This window comes from Buceros rhinoceros, unplaced genomic scaffold (genome assembly GCF_000710305.1).
Source record: "Buceros rhinoceros silvestris isolate BGI_N320 unplaced genomic scaffold, ASM71030v1 scaffold2344, whole genome shotgun sequence".
Lineage (NCBI taxonomy): Eukaryota > Metazoa > Chordata > Aves > Bucerotiformes > Bucerotidae > Buceros > Buceros rhinoceros.
The window spans coordinates 9,402-21,725 of NW_010408643.1; the positions used below are offsets into that span (position 1 = coordinate 9,402).

The 12,324-nt window shown below is 38.9% G+C and overlaps 1 protein-coding gene across 1 annotated transcript in view; it reads left to right on the forward strand.

Moving 5' to 3' along the window:
• CAMKMT (calmodulin-lysine N-methyltransferase) overlaps positions 1–12,324 on the forward strand; it is a gene marked incomplete at its 5' end in the record, with an annotated part of 171,828 nt that overhangs the window by 5,444 nt on the left and 154,060 nt on the right. Inside the window, one exon of the mRNA XM_010134923.1 lies at positions 58–122. Coding sequence (XP_010133225.1) covers positions 58–122 — 65 coding nt within the window. The remainder of the gene's footprint in view (positions 1–57; positions 123–12,324) is intronic.

The window sequence follows — 12,324 nt, forward strand, 5'->3', positions numbered from 1 at the left end:
GAAGACTTTTCAATTTTTAAAATTGTTGGTAAAGTCACTATTTCTGTTTTCTTTCAGATTTTACAATGGACTCTTAGATGTTAAAGATGTTCTTACAAGCTTTGACAACACTGGGAATGTCTGTAAGTCACTGTTTATTTAAATACTATGTTGATGGCAGTCTAGTTATATCAATATAAAATATTGCTGTCTGAGCCCCTAGGAACCATCTCACCTCACTGAGAAACACCCTTCTTGTGGTCAGAGATACAGCTCTACCTACCCTAGCATTTCATGTTTTACACTGTTCCCTGTGGTACCGTTGTTTGTGTGCATATACCCTTAAGTCATCCCAGTGCAGGCTCTTTTTGATTCTGTGACTGTGGCAGGAACACTAGAGCAGCTGAACTAGGTTGGACAAAATATGAGTTGAGCCCATTGATTTGTGTTGGCCAGTACCAGCACAACAACGGGGGTGGCAAACAATGATTCTTCAGGCTTGGAGAGGGCAGACTCGAACCAGAGACAGACAAAAGAAAGCACATAGTCAAGTTGTGCAGTTCCTCCCCACAGAATGTTTTGGATCCCAGAACGTGACATGAATTCAAAAAGCCAAGGGGAAAAAATTGTTCAAGAAAAATTCACTTATTGATTATAGAGATGGCTTATGGCTTAGGAGTGCTGGGGACCAGGAGAATTAATGGGGCAGTGGGACGGTATGTTTGTTGTGATCTTTCGCTCTTGTCTAAGCATCAGTTACTGGCCACATTAACCTGAGACAAGATGAGTTGTAAGTGGACCTTCAATGTCTGACCCAGTATGACTCTGCTTCAGTATATTCATTAATAAAATTATCTGTGCTCTTAATGGACTTGAATTATAAAATTGTGGAAGACTGCGGAAAAGAAGCTGAGCAAAAATATTTACATATTTTTTGATGTGATGAGTAATTACTATTATATAATTAACATTTACAGATAAACATTTAATTCAGGTTTGAATATTCTGCCTTATTTTTCAAGTTGGTTGGTTGGGTTTCAAATAAGCAGACTGATAGAATGAAGTTTGGGGCAGGGGGTCTTTGTGAGCTTGCTAGTTGTTCAAGAAATGCACATATATCTCTTCTTCCTTATCAAAGTAATGAATAGGGACTGTTCTGATATGTACACATTTCATGTCAAAACTCCAGTCTTAGTATTCCAAAGCTATGTTTCAAGAAATGGTGGCTTTTCCTTAATTAGTAAACTCTTGCTTTCAAAAGGAAAAAATAATAATAAACCTCGTGCTCTCCTTTTTTAAGTTTGCTACCTTTCCTTCTGCTCTGAACAGTGAAGACTATCTAGTCGTGTGGCTCTGCTACAAAATACTTTATGATATGTTATTTAACTGTTGCCAAAGAGAATGAAAATTTTGGCCAAAGGATGTATTAGGATCCAAATTAATAACAATAAGGCTGAAAAGAAAAATTCACATTTGTAATTATGGTTGACATTGGCTAGAGGTGTGAGCATTGTCAGCTGGATGATAAAAATTAGGGATTTTGGATTTGGATCCAGAAAAAAACTTGATCATTAGATAAATACTCAGGTATTGATTTTGAACAGCAGAGATTTTTTTGTTTGTTTTTTATGTCTAAAAGTGCTTGTCATAGTGGCTCAAGCCAGTGACCTCACTCTGTTAAAAATGGTGAGTTCACCTTTGTTCCTTGTGTGAGCACTTAAATTGTGCTCAATCTACACAAATTTCCTTGTTAACACAATTAACTGACCGCGCTATAAGTTTCACGTGCCTTTCTATTGTTAGCCGTGCTGTCAGTGCTTCTGGTAACTTCTTCCAGTTTCTCTTTATGTCCAAAGATTCACGTTTGTCCTTTTGGATTCGGTGTTACTCGGGGGGGTTCCTATTATATAGGGTGTTTGCAAAGTCCTCACCAGATTCTGTGCTGCATTGATGTGTGTATTACTGATTTATGCCCATTTTCTAAGCACTCTAGGTTACTCTCTGCTAGGACAACTGTGCAGTAGGTCTGGCAGTGTGCAGTGCTGCCTTGGAATGTAGCAATTACACTTTTTTGCTACCTGTATGGAATAAATGTCCCCAGTGTCCAAGCCAGAGTGACTGTGTGCGTGCCCCACCATCATAGTAAAGTTCCCCAACCATGTGGTGTTCACTGAGCCGCTCCATTTGGATCACACCTGACTGAATTTGTGTGCGCTCCCATTATTCCCCGATTTGGTTTGACTCGCTCTTTGACCCTGTTCTGTGTATTTCTTGGCTCTCGTTGTGTTAAGCCGCAGTGGAAATGGTAGGTAGTAATCCTGTCTCCTTTTACCCCCCAGGGTAAAACTGCAGTTGTAATTGTTCTCAAAGTACCTCAGCTGTATTTTACAATTGCTGTGGTGGTCTTTAAGAACATCATATTATCAATTTAGAGTTTATCCTAGGAAAAACTCCAGGCAGTTCTAAACTGGTCTTTAGCAGCACTGGCTCGCTTCTTCTCATAGCTAACCCTGAAGGTGCTAGCCAGTATGGGACCTGTTATCAGGCCTGTCCACAGTACCATGCTCTGCTAGGGGACCTGTTAAATAATTCTAAAATTTAATGCCCTGCACAGTCAGAATTTATTTACTGGGCACTAAACTTCACTTTAACAGTTTGGACCGAGTTATCAGAAGACAGTTAAATATTTTAGTGTTCTGCGTGTTTGTTTTGGCTGCCATACTGAGTGATTATCAGGAAGATGAATGTTTTGCTGGAGATTATTAGGTTATGAAGTAATTGTGTATTAAACAGACTAGCTTTTGTAAATACTGAAACATGTTGCATATTACCTGCTTTTTAAACACAATCATTTGTCTCAAATAACATGGTTGTGTGGTTTTGGGGAGAGGTTTTGTTTGTTTGTTCTTCTTAAGTGTTAGAACAAGCTCTTTCAGGAAGCATTGCTCTCATCATTTGTTTCCCTTCTTGCACTTGCTGCTTATGGTCTTTCACTATATGCCATCAAAAGAAGAGTGGTTGAGCAGGCTCTAGCTAATACCACTTTCTCCACTCTACCAGCTGATTATCAACTCGGTACAAGATGTGCCACTAGCTGGCAGCATTATATAAAATATCAATGAGCAGCTTTTGAGGAAGACTGGTGACTGGTTCCAAAAGTGCTGCTCTACACCAGTAAGACTTCAGGGCAGAAGAGGAGCCCACTGCAGTAGCTGTAAATTGCATATTGCAGCATCCCAAGTGTTAACTCTGGAAATTGCCTCTGCACGGTGTCTTGTTAAAACTTGGTACCCACACTTGTGTTCTGTCTTTTTGAAGAAGATTTCTGAAGAAGCATTTTCATCGTAGGGTTGCTACCATGAGTGAAAATTCACACTATGAATTACAATTGTTTTTTTCCCAGAAAAACATGGTGACTTTTTCATCCTCTGAGAGAGGAGTTTCCATGTGGAAACTCTTAAATGAATTCTCCTCACAGACAGGATGTGATGCTGAATGCGCTTCATCTAGCTTTAACTCTGTACATAAACAGGAGGCAGGGGAAAGAGGACTGGAAAGAGGGGAGAGAATCAGTCTGTTCATTTCAGACACCAGCATGCCATCCATTAAAAAAACAGAACATCCCGAGGCCATCGCTAGTACTTTAAAGAGCTGATGGATCCCTGGTAGATGGTCCAGTGGTGGCATTGTGGGATAGCATCAGCTGGCTCCAGGAGCCACACGCCATGCTCATCCTTGCAGAAGAAAAATCTCTTCTGCAACAGACTGTCCAAAAAGGAAGGAAAAATCTGCAAGAATGAGCTTTTGAGAGTATTGCTTTCCCTTTCCTCTCCTAGTGGGAGAAAGCAGTTAGGACGGAAACGCTGTATAGTTGTATTCCTGCAGGAATAATTTCAAATTACATATGCATTGAAATTAAGTGAATTGGTCAAGGGCCAAATTATAAACCTCTTTGCTAACTGCCACCAGTCTAAGCAAGCTGCAAGGTCTGTAAAGGAGAACTTTAAGCTGTGAAAAACAGCGTGTTTGGGGATTTTCATTTAGAATCTACCTGATGTTAACGCAGAAACAGGATACTGCAGAGTGCTCAAGCAGTATAAAATGACAAATATATGTAATACCAAAACATTTTGTTGTAAACCACACCTAGTGTTAGTTAATGGTCTAACCATTTTCAAGGAACAACAGGTTAGATACATCTTGATTTTATTTTCGACTTGGTTGAGTGTACAGTTTGGTGGTTTGGAACCGAAAAAGCAGCAGAGGGTGCTGCAGGTATAGAGCTGCCCAGGCAGAGGCCAAAGTCGTTGCTCCTGTAGGCAAGGACGTCCTGCAAAGACTCAAGCTTTCAGTTCGGGGTCCGTGTAAATAGGACAGCTTTAAATTCAGCTGCCTCTGTTTGTACAGGAAAACAAGTGAGCTGTGCAAAATCCTGAAAAACTAGAATTACATATTCACTTATTCTCTTGGTTTTTTTTTTTTTTAATGTGTTACTGCTGGAAAATGGTGCATATTTTCCTGAAAGCACAATGTCTGCCTGTGACTGGTTACGAAACACCTACTCACCATCTTTAGAACTGTTTTTGTTCATGTTAATTTTATGTTTAGAAATTCCAGTCTGCAACAAGGTTTGTATTGGAAAAATTGGGGTTTTTTTAATGGCTGTGTCTTCTTCCCGGTCCCCCCCAAAGGAACGAGCTAGCTAAATTGGAGAATGTTTTTGCCCCTGCAATATTATAATATATTATTAATTATATTTTCATGACAATAACAAGAGAGAAGGAATTTTCTTAAATGTCAAGTCCACATCAGGGTTTTGGGTTTTTTTTTTTAAATAAAGACTCGATAATCCTAAAGGTCTCTTCCAACCAGATGATTCTATGTGAGATTATTATATTTTGCAGCAAAGAACCTTCTGTTCTTTATTCCTTCCTCTCAAATCATTAGAGTGGGAAGGTGTCTTCTATCCTGGCAGTGCTATAGGAGGATGTGTTCAGACTTGTTTCTTCGGAGCTCTCACTGTGTGGCTCAAAGCTATGTGAGCTCCTCTATGGAGAGATCATGGCAGCTCTTGACTTATGGTGCCTGGAAGGATAGATGCCATCGAGCTACCTGGGGAGGAGCATCCTTAATGGCAGCAGAGGTGCTTCTGTATTTCGCGTAACATCACCTAGAGTCAACAAGGGAACAAATAGCATTTTCCAGGTGCTACTGTGAAAGTTTCCCCACCTTTTGTTTGGAAGAAACAACAATTTTTTTTCTCTGGTGGAAAGCATCCTGACTCGAATATGCTTCCTGCCTCTACGTGCCTCAGTAGGTGTTCTCACCTGCAGAAACTGCCACTCGGTGTCTTCTGAGTCTTCTCTCATTCCACCAGTGTGGCAGTTTGAGATTGTTTACCATGTCAGAGACTCACACCCTCTTGAAAAAGTCTTCAGCAAAAAATAAATTGACTGGAAGAGTGTTTGTATAGCAACGATACATATCGTTTTGAATAAAATATCGTATTTATGATACCTACAATTTACTATTCACTATGCAGCTTCCTTTTAAATAAAACATTTCGTGATCAGGGTTAAGAAAAACCAGCTGTTTCCTCCCTCCCTCCCCCATCCAATTCACTTCACTGATTCAGTTTACAGTATCATCCCAAGCAGTCACGTTGACATAACTGGCATAAAGCTTATGGAATGGAGCAGAAAATAAGTATATGGGGAGAAGCAGGTACCCTTTAAATTACTCTTGCTACCAGAATTGTTTTTACGAAACTGTTCTCTGATGGAACGTCAGTGATTTGTCAGTTTTAAGTACTGTCCTTCAATCTTCCCCACTCACTAAAATCTCCTGTTTATCAGGAGCCTGTATGTGAGAAGAATACTCATCACTGTGATCAGGGATCTGTTTCTTCTCAGGTATATTTTTTTTTCTACTACATATTGCAACATAACCTGACTCTGTGCCTATACTTTCAAACATGGTACCAGCTCAGAAAATTGAGAGGTGAATCAGCCCAGCTGAGCTCTTCAAACTGACCGAAGAAGGAAGAGGGTGCTCAGAAGTTTTTGTAGTAATTGGTTCTTCTGTTCAGGATATTCCCTTGAGAACCTCTTGGTCAAAATATATTAATCTATTAGGGCAACTGCAGTAACTCCTCTGTGTAGTGAGCAGTGTTTTGTACCCTGGCACTCTGACTAGCTGAGGTTTTGCATCAGATCTGTTGTCTTAATCTTTAAAAAGTTGTTGGCATAAGTACGTTTCTAAGTGTACTACTCGTGTTAGTCTGACCTTGTGCACTGGTGTTGACCTGCCATAATCTGAAGCGTTTTTGAAAGTATTCCCTGTATTCTGAATGGATTATCGTGAGAAGTTGGATCTTTTGATTAAATTAATTGAATGAATTTGAAGATAGGGTATAACACCTTAAATTAGATTGGTAGAAGGAGAATAGCATGAATTATTTTAATTAATTTTGTGGGTTTTACTTTTACATGCGATAACTTAATCACCTTTTAATTGACATAGGGGAGGATAACGATGGTGAGCATCCCTTTAAGGTGTACTGTGTTATTAATTAAGGTTAGTCTTTTAATGCATTGTAGAGTTTTCTCTTAAAATATTTTAAATTTGAGCATAATTGAAATAAATAGTTTCAGATTAGTTTCATTTAGCTTGCTGTGCAGTAGGTTAAGTTTGGGTAGAACTTGCGCATGTCTTTGTAATAGTTCTTCTTCATTTCGCCATTCCTTTCACTTGCCATGTCCTAGCCATGTGCTGCTCTTCCCCAAAGCACAGGCCTGGGGTGCAAACCCTGCTCCAGAAGACGTGCTTGGAGTACGTCCTTGAATAGCTGCCTTCTGTCAATGCCACACCAAGCTGCTGATGGGGACTTGACGTACACATCAGGTGGGGCATTGCTCTCTTTTGTTATCTAGTCTCATCAGTGGCTGTAGCGTGGAGGTAGCAAGGACAGTCCCTGTTCTTCATTTTCTCCATACAAACCTAACTGAAATGTTACACATAACCAAAACAAGGTGTGAGTTTTATTTCAGGTCTTTTTAGAGAATGTTTAAAAAGATGCACTTAAAAGTTGCATTGAAAAAATCTTGTTCAAATGAGGGAACTCATGTTGTCTTTGGAAAATGTTGCGGCGAAAGGTTTAAACTTCATTCGGCATCAGAATTACATTAAAAAACACTATTTTGAGTAAAATCTTTCTGGAAATGAGAATTCGAAACCTTTGGTGAATAATATATCCATTTGAAATGTTCTGTCTGGTAGTTCTGACTGAAAAATGTCATGAAAACTCATTGAAATAGCAGTGACCAGATGGAAATCCAATTATTCATGTACTTAGTTTGACAAATTAAATATTCTTACTGAGTCTCAGTGCAGTTAAATAAAATTGTATGTTTTAAAATGATTTTTCAAAGTATTTTCAATAATGTGGAAAGAAATGGACAAGGCATTATTCCAGAAATCTAAAGAATGAAAATCTGATAAACGTGGTGGGTTAAAAAAGCCCGCGATACAGGTGGTTTGGTAAATGAAAATTTCAGGTGTTTGAAGTCACATGTGGCCTTGCCTATACCTTCATTTCCTTATGTTGAACAAACCGATCTCTGTCTTCAGGTACTTTTTTTGCTAGATTTTGACTTTTCTGTAGACTATGTACTTTTGGTTTGTGTCCTTCTTGAAGAGTATTTGGCAAAACTGGGCAGAACAGTCCATTTGAGACCTTCATAGTGCTAAGTGAACCAGGTGATTTTGTATTTTACAGCATGTTACCCCAGTATTGTATTTTCTTCTCCTACAACAACATGACTTTGACTCCTGTTGAGTTTTTGACCCGCCATCAGAGGCAATTTGTAGATTTACTTGTTGTTTAATTGGACATTCCCAAAGTAGAAAATATTATTTCCTTTTTTGTGTGTGGTTAAAGACTGCTAAAAATTAGCTTAGCCAGGTAAACAGAGGTTTTTCTATTACTGCTAAGAATTAATTTGATAATTTTGTTTATGACCATAATCTGCTTTTAAAATAATGCATTATATTTTGTGTTGGAAACTCAGCAATATAAATTCCCTGTGAGGAAGGGGTGTTCGGCTGTGTACCTCCAGTGGGAAAGGGTTGGTTACTGACCAAGGTGAATCCGATGCGGTTTGAACATTACTGTATTAACAGAAAACGATGTTTTAGTCATAGATGGTCTCAGAAAATATTTTTACATGTGGGTTGTTTTTTTTTTTTTTGTTGGTTGGTTTTGATTGGGCCAGTGCAGCTGTTTAGTAAGCAGCAGTGAACTCTCGGTGTTTATGAACTGCGGTGTTTCTGTCTGCCAGCAGAGATTGGCAGGCGTTGCTTTCAAATGTAGATCTGTGAGAAAAAGTTACAACCAAAAATCAAACTATTTATATAAAATAACTCTTAGTAGCAGGGGGGATTAATAACAAGGACTGGTTTGGTTGCATCTGTTTTCAGTTTAATAATAACCTTTGAAAAAGGTTGAAAATCCAAGGGTCTAAGGTATGAGCAAATGCGCACGGCGATTTAATTATCCTTTGTTGTGTGCAGCCACACTCCTGAAGAATTGAGAGACTTCTCGTGAAGAAGCTGACTTTTTCCTTAGTATGCATGTGGAGCATTAAAACAAGCACGGCTTTGTAAGGCTTGACTTAAAACTAATAACATTTAAATAGTAGTAATAGCAGAAGGCAACATTCCCCAGTGATTTTAAGCTGCCTTTCAGAGTTGTATAGCTACTCGAAAAGGCAACAGGACCAACAAAATGCTTAAAGATACACAGAAATAACATGGTTGAACTCATTTACCATTTAAAAGCAAAGGTCTCTACACTAGTTTCTAAATGGACAGTAAAATACACTGTCTTTGAATTTATCATAATTTTAGGGAACCCCCCCAGGAATACACTGAGGAAGTGGGATCAAAAATCAAGGGAGGGATGAACAGCTTTTGGAAGCGCTCCAAACACTCCTTCCTGTTTGCCAGGTACACGTCCTGCTGAATTCTTCTCCTTATTTTCAAAGCACCTGTTAAAAAGAAGCATTTATCCTTCCCATTCCCATTGAGTTGTCTGGTTCCAGAATTAGAAGCATCCGTTTACAACCCCCTTAAATTACGATAGCGATATTAAAGACATGTTCAAGATCAGCTACTTAGCAGAGGCTTCGTTCCTTGCCATCTTTGTTCTAATTGATCAAAGCTTTACAATGTAAATGTTTGCATAATGTAGCTGCCAGTTGCATGTCTCCTCTGTTAACCCCCAGAAGTTATAATAGCTCATGCTTTCCTTTGGCAAGCAAGAGGAATTATGATAACAACAGATATACTACAGAGTTCCAAAGACTTAGTTGTGTTGTCAGTGTGTACGTCACAACACTATAGATGATTTCAGACAAATGAAAATCAATCATCAAAGTGATTCTCAGTATTGCAAATACGTCCTTCCTCATAATTACGGCAGCGTTTTCTTCAGAGGATTCTGTTTATGTCCCCTTCAGAAAATGGGGTGGTAAATATTTGGTATTGAAGTCCACAGCCACACATTTCGCTCTTTGTTAGGGCAAGTGACAGCCTAACAGGAGGGGAAGATGTTATGCCAGGTAATTCGGCAAGGCTGCTCTAGAATCAGAGTGAACTGCTGATGAGAGAACAAATAATGAAAATTCTGTATTTTCATATATGAATTCTTCTATAGTTTTGGGGTTTTTTTAGAATGAAAAGAGTTGTCTCAGTTTGGCATTTGAAGAGCTCTGTGCAACTGTTGTAATAGTTGAATGTGAACTCTCAAAAAGAAATAGGCAGAATCCTGAAAATTGTTATGTCCTTTAAGATCCTTTTACAAACCTGAGCATTTAAATATAGGGATTTGATTTGTAATTGCAAAATGTTTCTTATTCCCAAATGAGAAATATGCATGTACTGCTTAGAAGAGATTATTTTGTGATTTTTAAATAAATTAGTCTAATTGCCATGGGCACGGGCAGTTTATGAGTGTATAGCTATATTTTGTTATTACACATATAGTCATTACATATATAATTTTGTATATCTCTCTATATTTTCATGTTATATATGTGGAAGAAGAAAACCTCGCTTTTTAAACAGATTTTGCTAATAAGATACTGTTGAAGATGTATTCTACTTGACAGTTTACTTTGACCCTGCCTGAAACAGGATCTCATTGGTGATATAAATATTGTAAGATGATGATGCTCGAGCTGCAGTGTGCCATCTCTCCCAGATGTTTGAAAGCATTGTCAGCTGTTGAATTACTGTCATATTTCTTCAATTGTTTTTAGTACCAATCAAATTTGACTTGCCTTACTAATATAAAGAACCTCATTGTCTTCGGCAGGGCCTGTCAAGTGAACGAGAAACACTGTCTTCTCTCTAAAGTTGATTTACCCCCCCTTCCCCCCCCCAAATTATTTTAATTTGAATGAGGTGAGAATCTGGTAACTATTGAAATGTTTTCAGTGCTGAATGATAAGGAGCATGATAATTGAAACTTGGCATAGAAATGAGAAGCAAATTTTAGTCTTCCTCATCTTTTTAACTTGGGAATTTGAATGTTGGAAAGCATAGAAGTAGACAACAAAACAAATTTAGTACTTGATGTACTTAAAGTACTATTCCAAGAAAGAGTACTTAAGTAATGCAGTTAATGCTTAATATATATTACTGCCTTCATTATATTTCATATGTCGTAGATATTTTTTACAACTGGAAATAAAGATGTATTAGGTGAGGTGTTTTCCAAGAGAAAAACCAGACTGGCCAGAGAGGAGCCTGGCCTGAAATCGCAGTGAATGAAATGAGTGTGTCCTAAGAGTGACTGGTCCGCGACAAGAAGTCAAGGGTGGAAAGGAGGATGTGCTAGCTTCGCTTCAGGAGGGCTGGGAAGAAATCGTGAGTGCACCAGGAAATGTTTTCCTCAGGCCTGGCAATAGACTGGGATCTCTGTGCGCATCACCTTCCCGTGACTGCTCAGGGGAAATACATCTTTCATTCTTTTTAACTGCTGCTCTTTGTAGATTGCTGCAGTGTTTTCACTTACTCCATTTGTGTAATCATAAAGAAGTTGAGCTAGTCTGAACTAGTCCTGCTAACTCATGGAGGAACTGAAATTCCAGATGATGGGATTTGTGATGGTTTTTTTTTACCTCTATAAGTACCCACAGAAGTATGTTTTGAGTCCTTGGCTCTACAAAATGCACCGTTATTTTAGGGTTGCATGTGTAACTGGGAGTTCCGTGGCTCGCGTGGTTGCTTGTCGCCTGGAGAGCAGATTCTCTTTGTCTGCCAGAGGGTTCTCTGTGATGGTGGCCCAGTAAGTTGTTTTCTGGAAGCCTAGGGCCTGATCCGCAGAAGGAAATCACCTCTGAAATGGTGATTCAACAGCTAAAGCAGAAATGTCAAATACTCAAAAAATGGAGTTCTAAGTTCTTCGCACTCTCAGAAGTTAGTGGATGTTCTTCCTCTTCCTGTGCCTCAGGGCTTCACCTCAAGACAGTCTGACTTCACTGTGTCCCACGGACACCACATGCTGTCAGGAACACAGGCAGCAGAATTTAGGTCCATGGGGCTTCCAAAAAGATACACGTGGCATTTCTTAACGAATTTTGTCATTTCCAAAGTCAAGTATTTTATCTGACAGCTTTGGTCAATCTTTAATGAAAATGCTTGTTGTAATTTGCATATAAATTTGTGCTGTAGCTATTTTATGCCCGGACTTCAGATCACAAAACCGAAGATTCTTCATGTCGTGAAGTAGCACTTCCTGAGGTAACTGGTGTGCATTTGCGTAAAACAAACCCAGAAACAATCATATTTTTGGAAGTATGCCGTGTCTTCAGATGTGTGTCTTAGACTCTGGATCATCCTACAATTTGTAATGCTATTACCTTTTAAACTACCTGTGTGTTTATATTTTGATAGACATTGCTTGTGTGCGGCGGTCGGATTGCAGACAGCAGTACAGCAGTTGGTGGTAGATTTCAGTATCCCTGGGTGAGTCCAAAGGATATATAAACCCACAGGATTCTGCTGGTTTAGGAAGTGTCTTTGTACCTTTTGTTACAAAAAACTTACGGTTAAAAAAAAAAATTGTCACAAGTCTAAGTTTTTATTTATTCATGTAAGAATCGAATTCTAAAGAGCAGCAAAATGTAGCGTTGCTGTGTTTTCCTCGAGCCTTACCTACTCTCAGAGCGTGCACAGGTTGTGTATTGCACTGGAGAAAATAAATGCATCTACAGCACCTGCCATCTCATGAAGAGGCATGAAAATAAAATGATTAAACACACACTAGTTAGACGGCTCCGC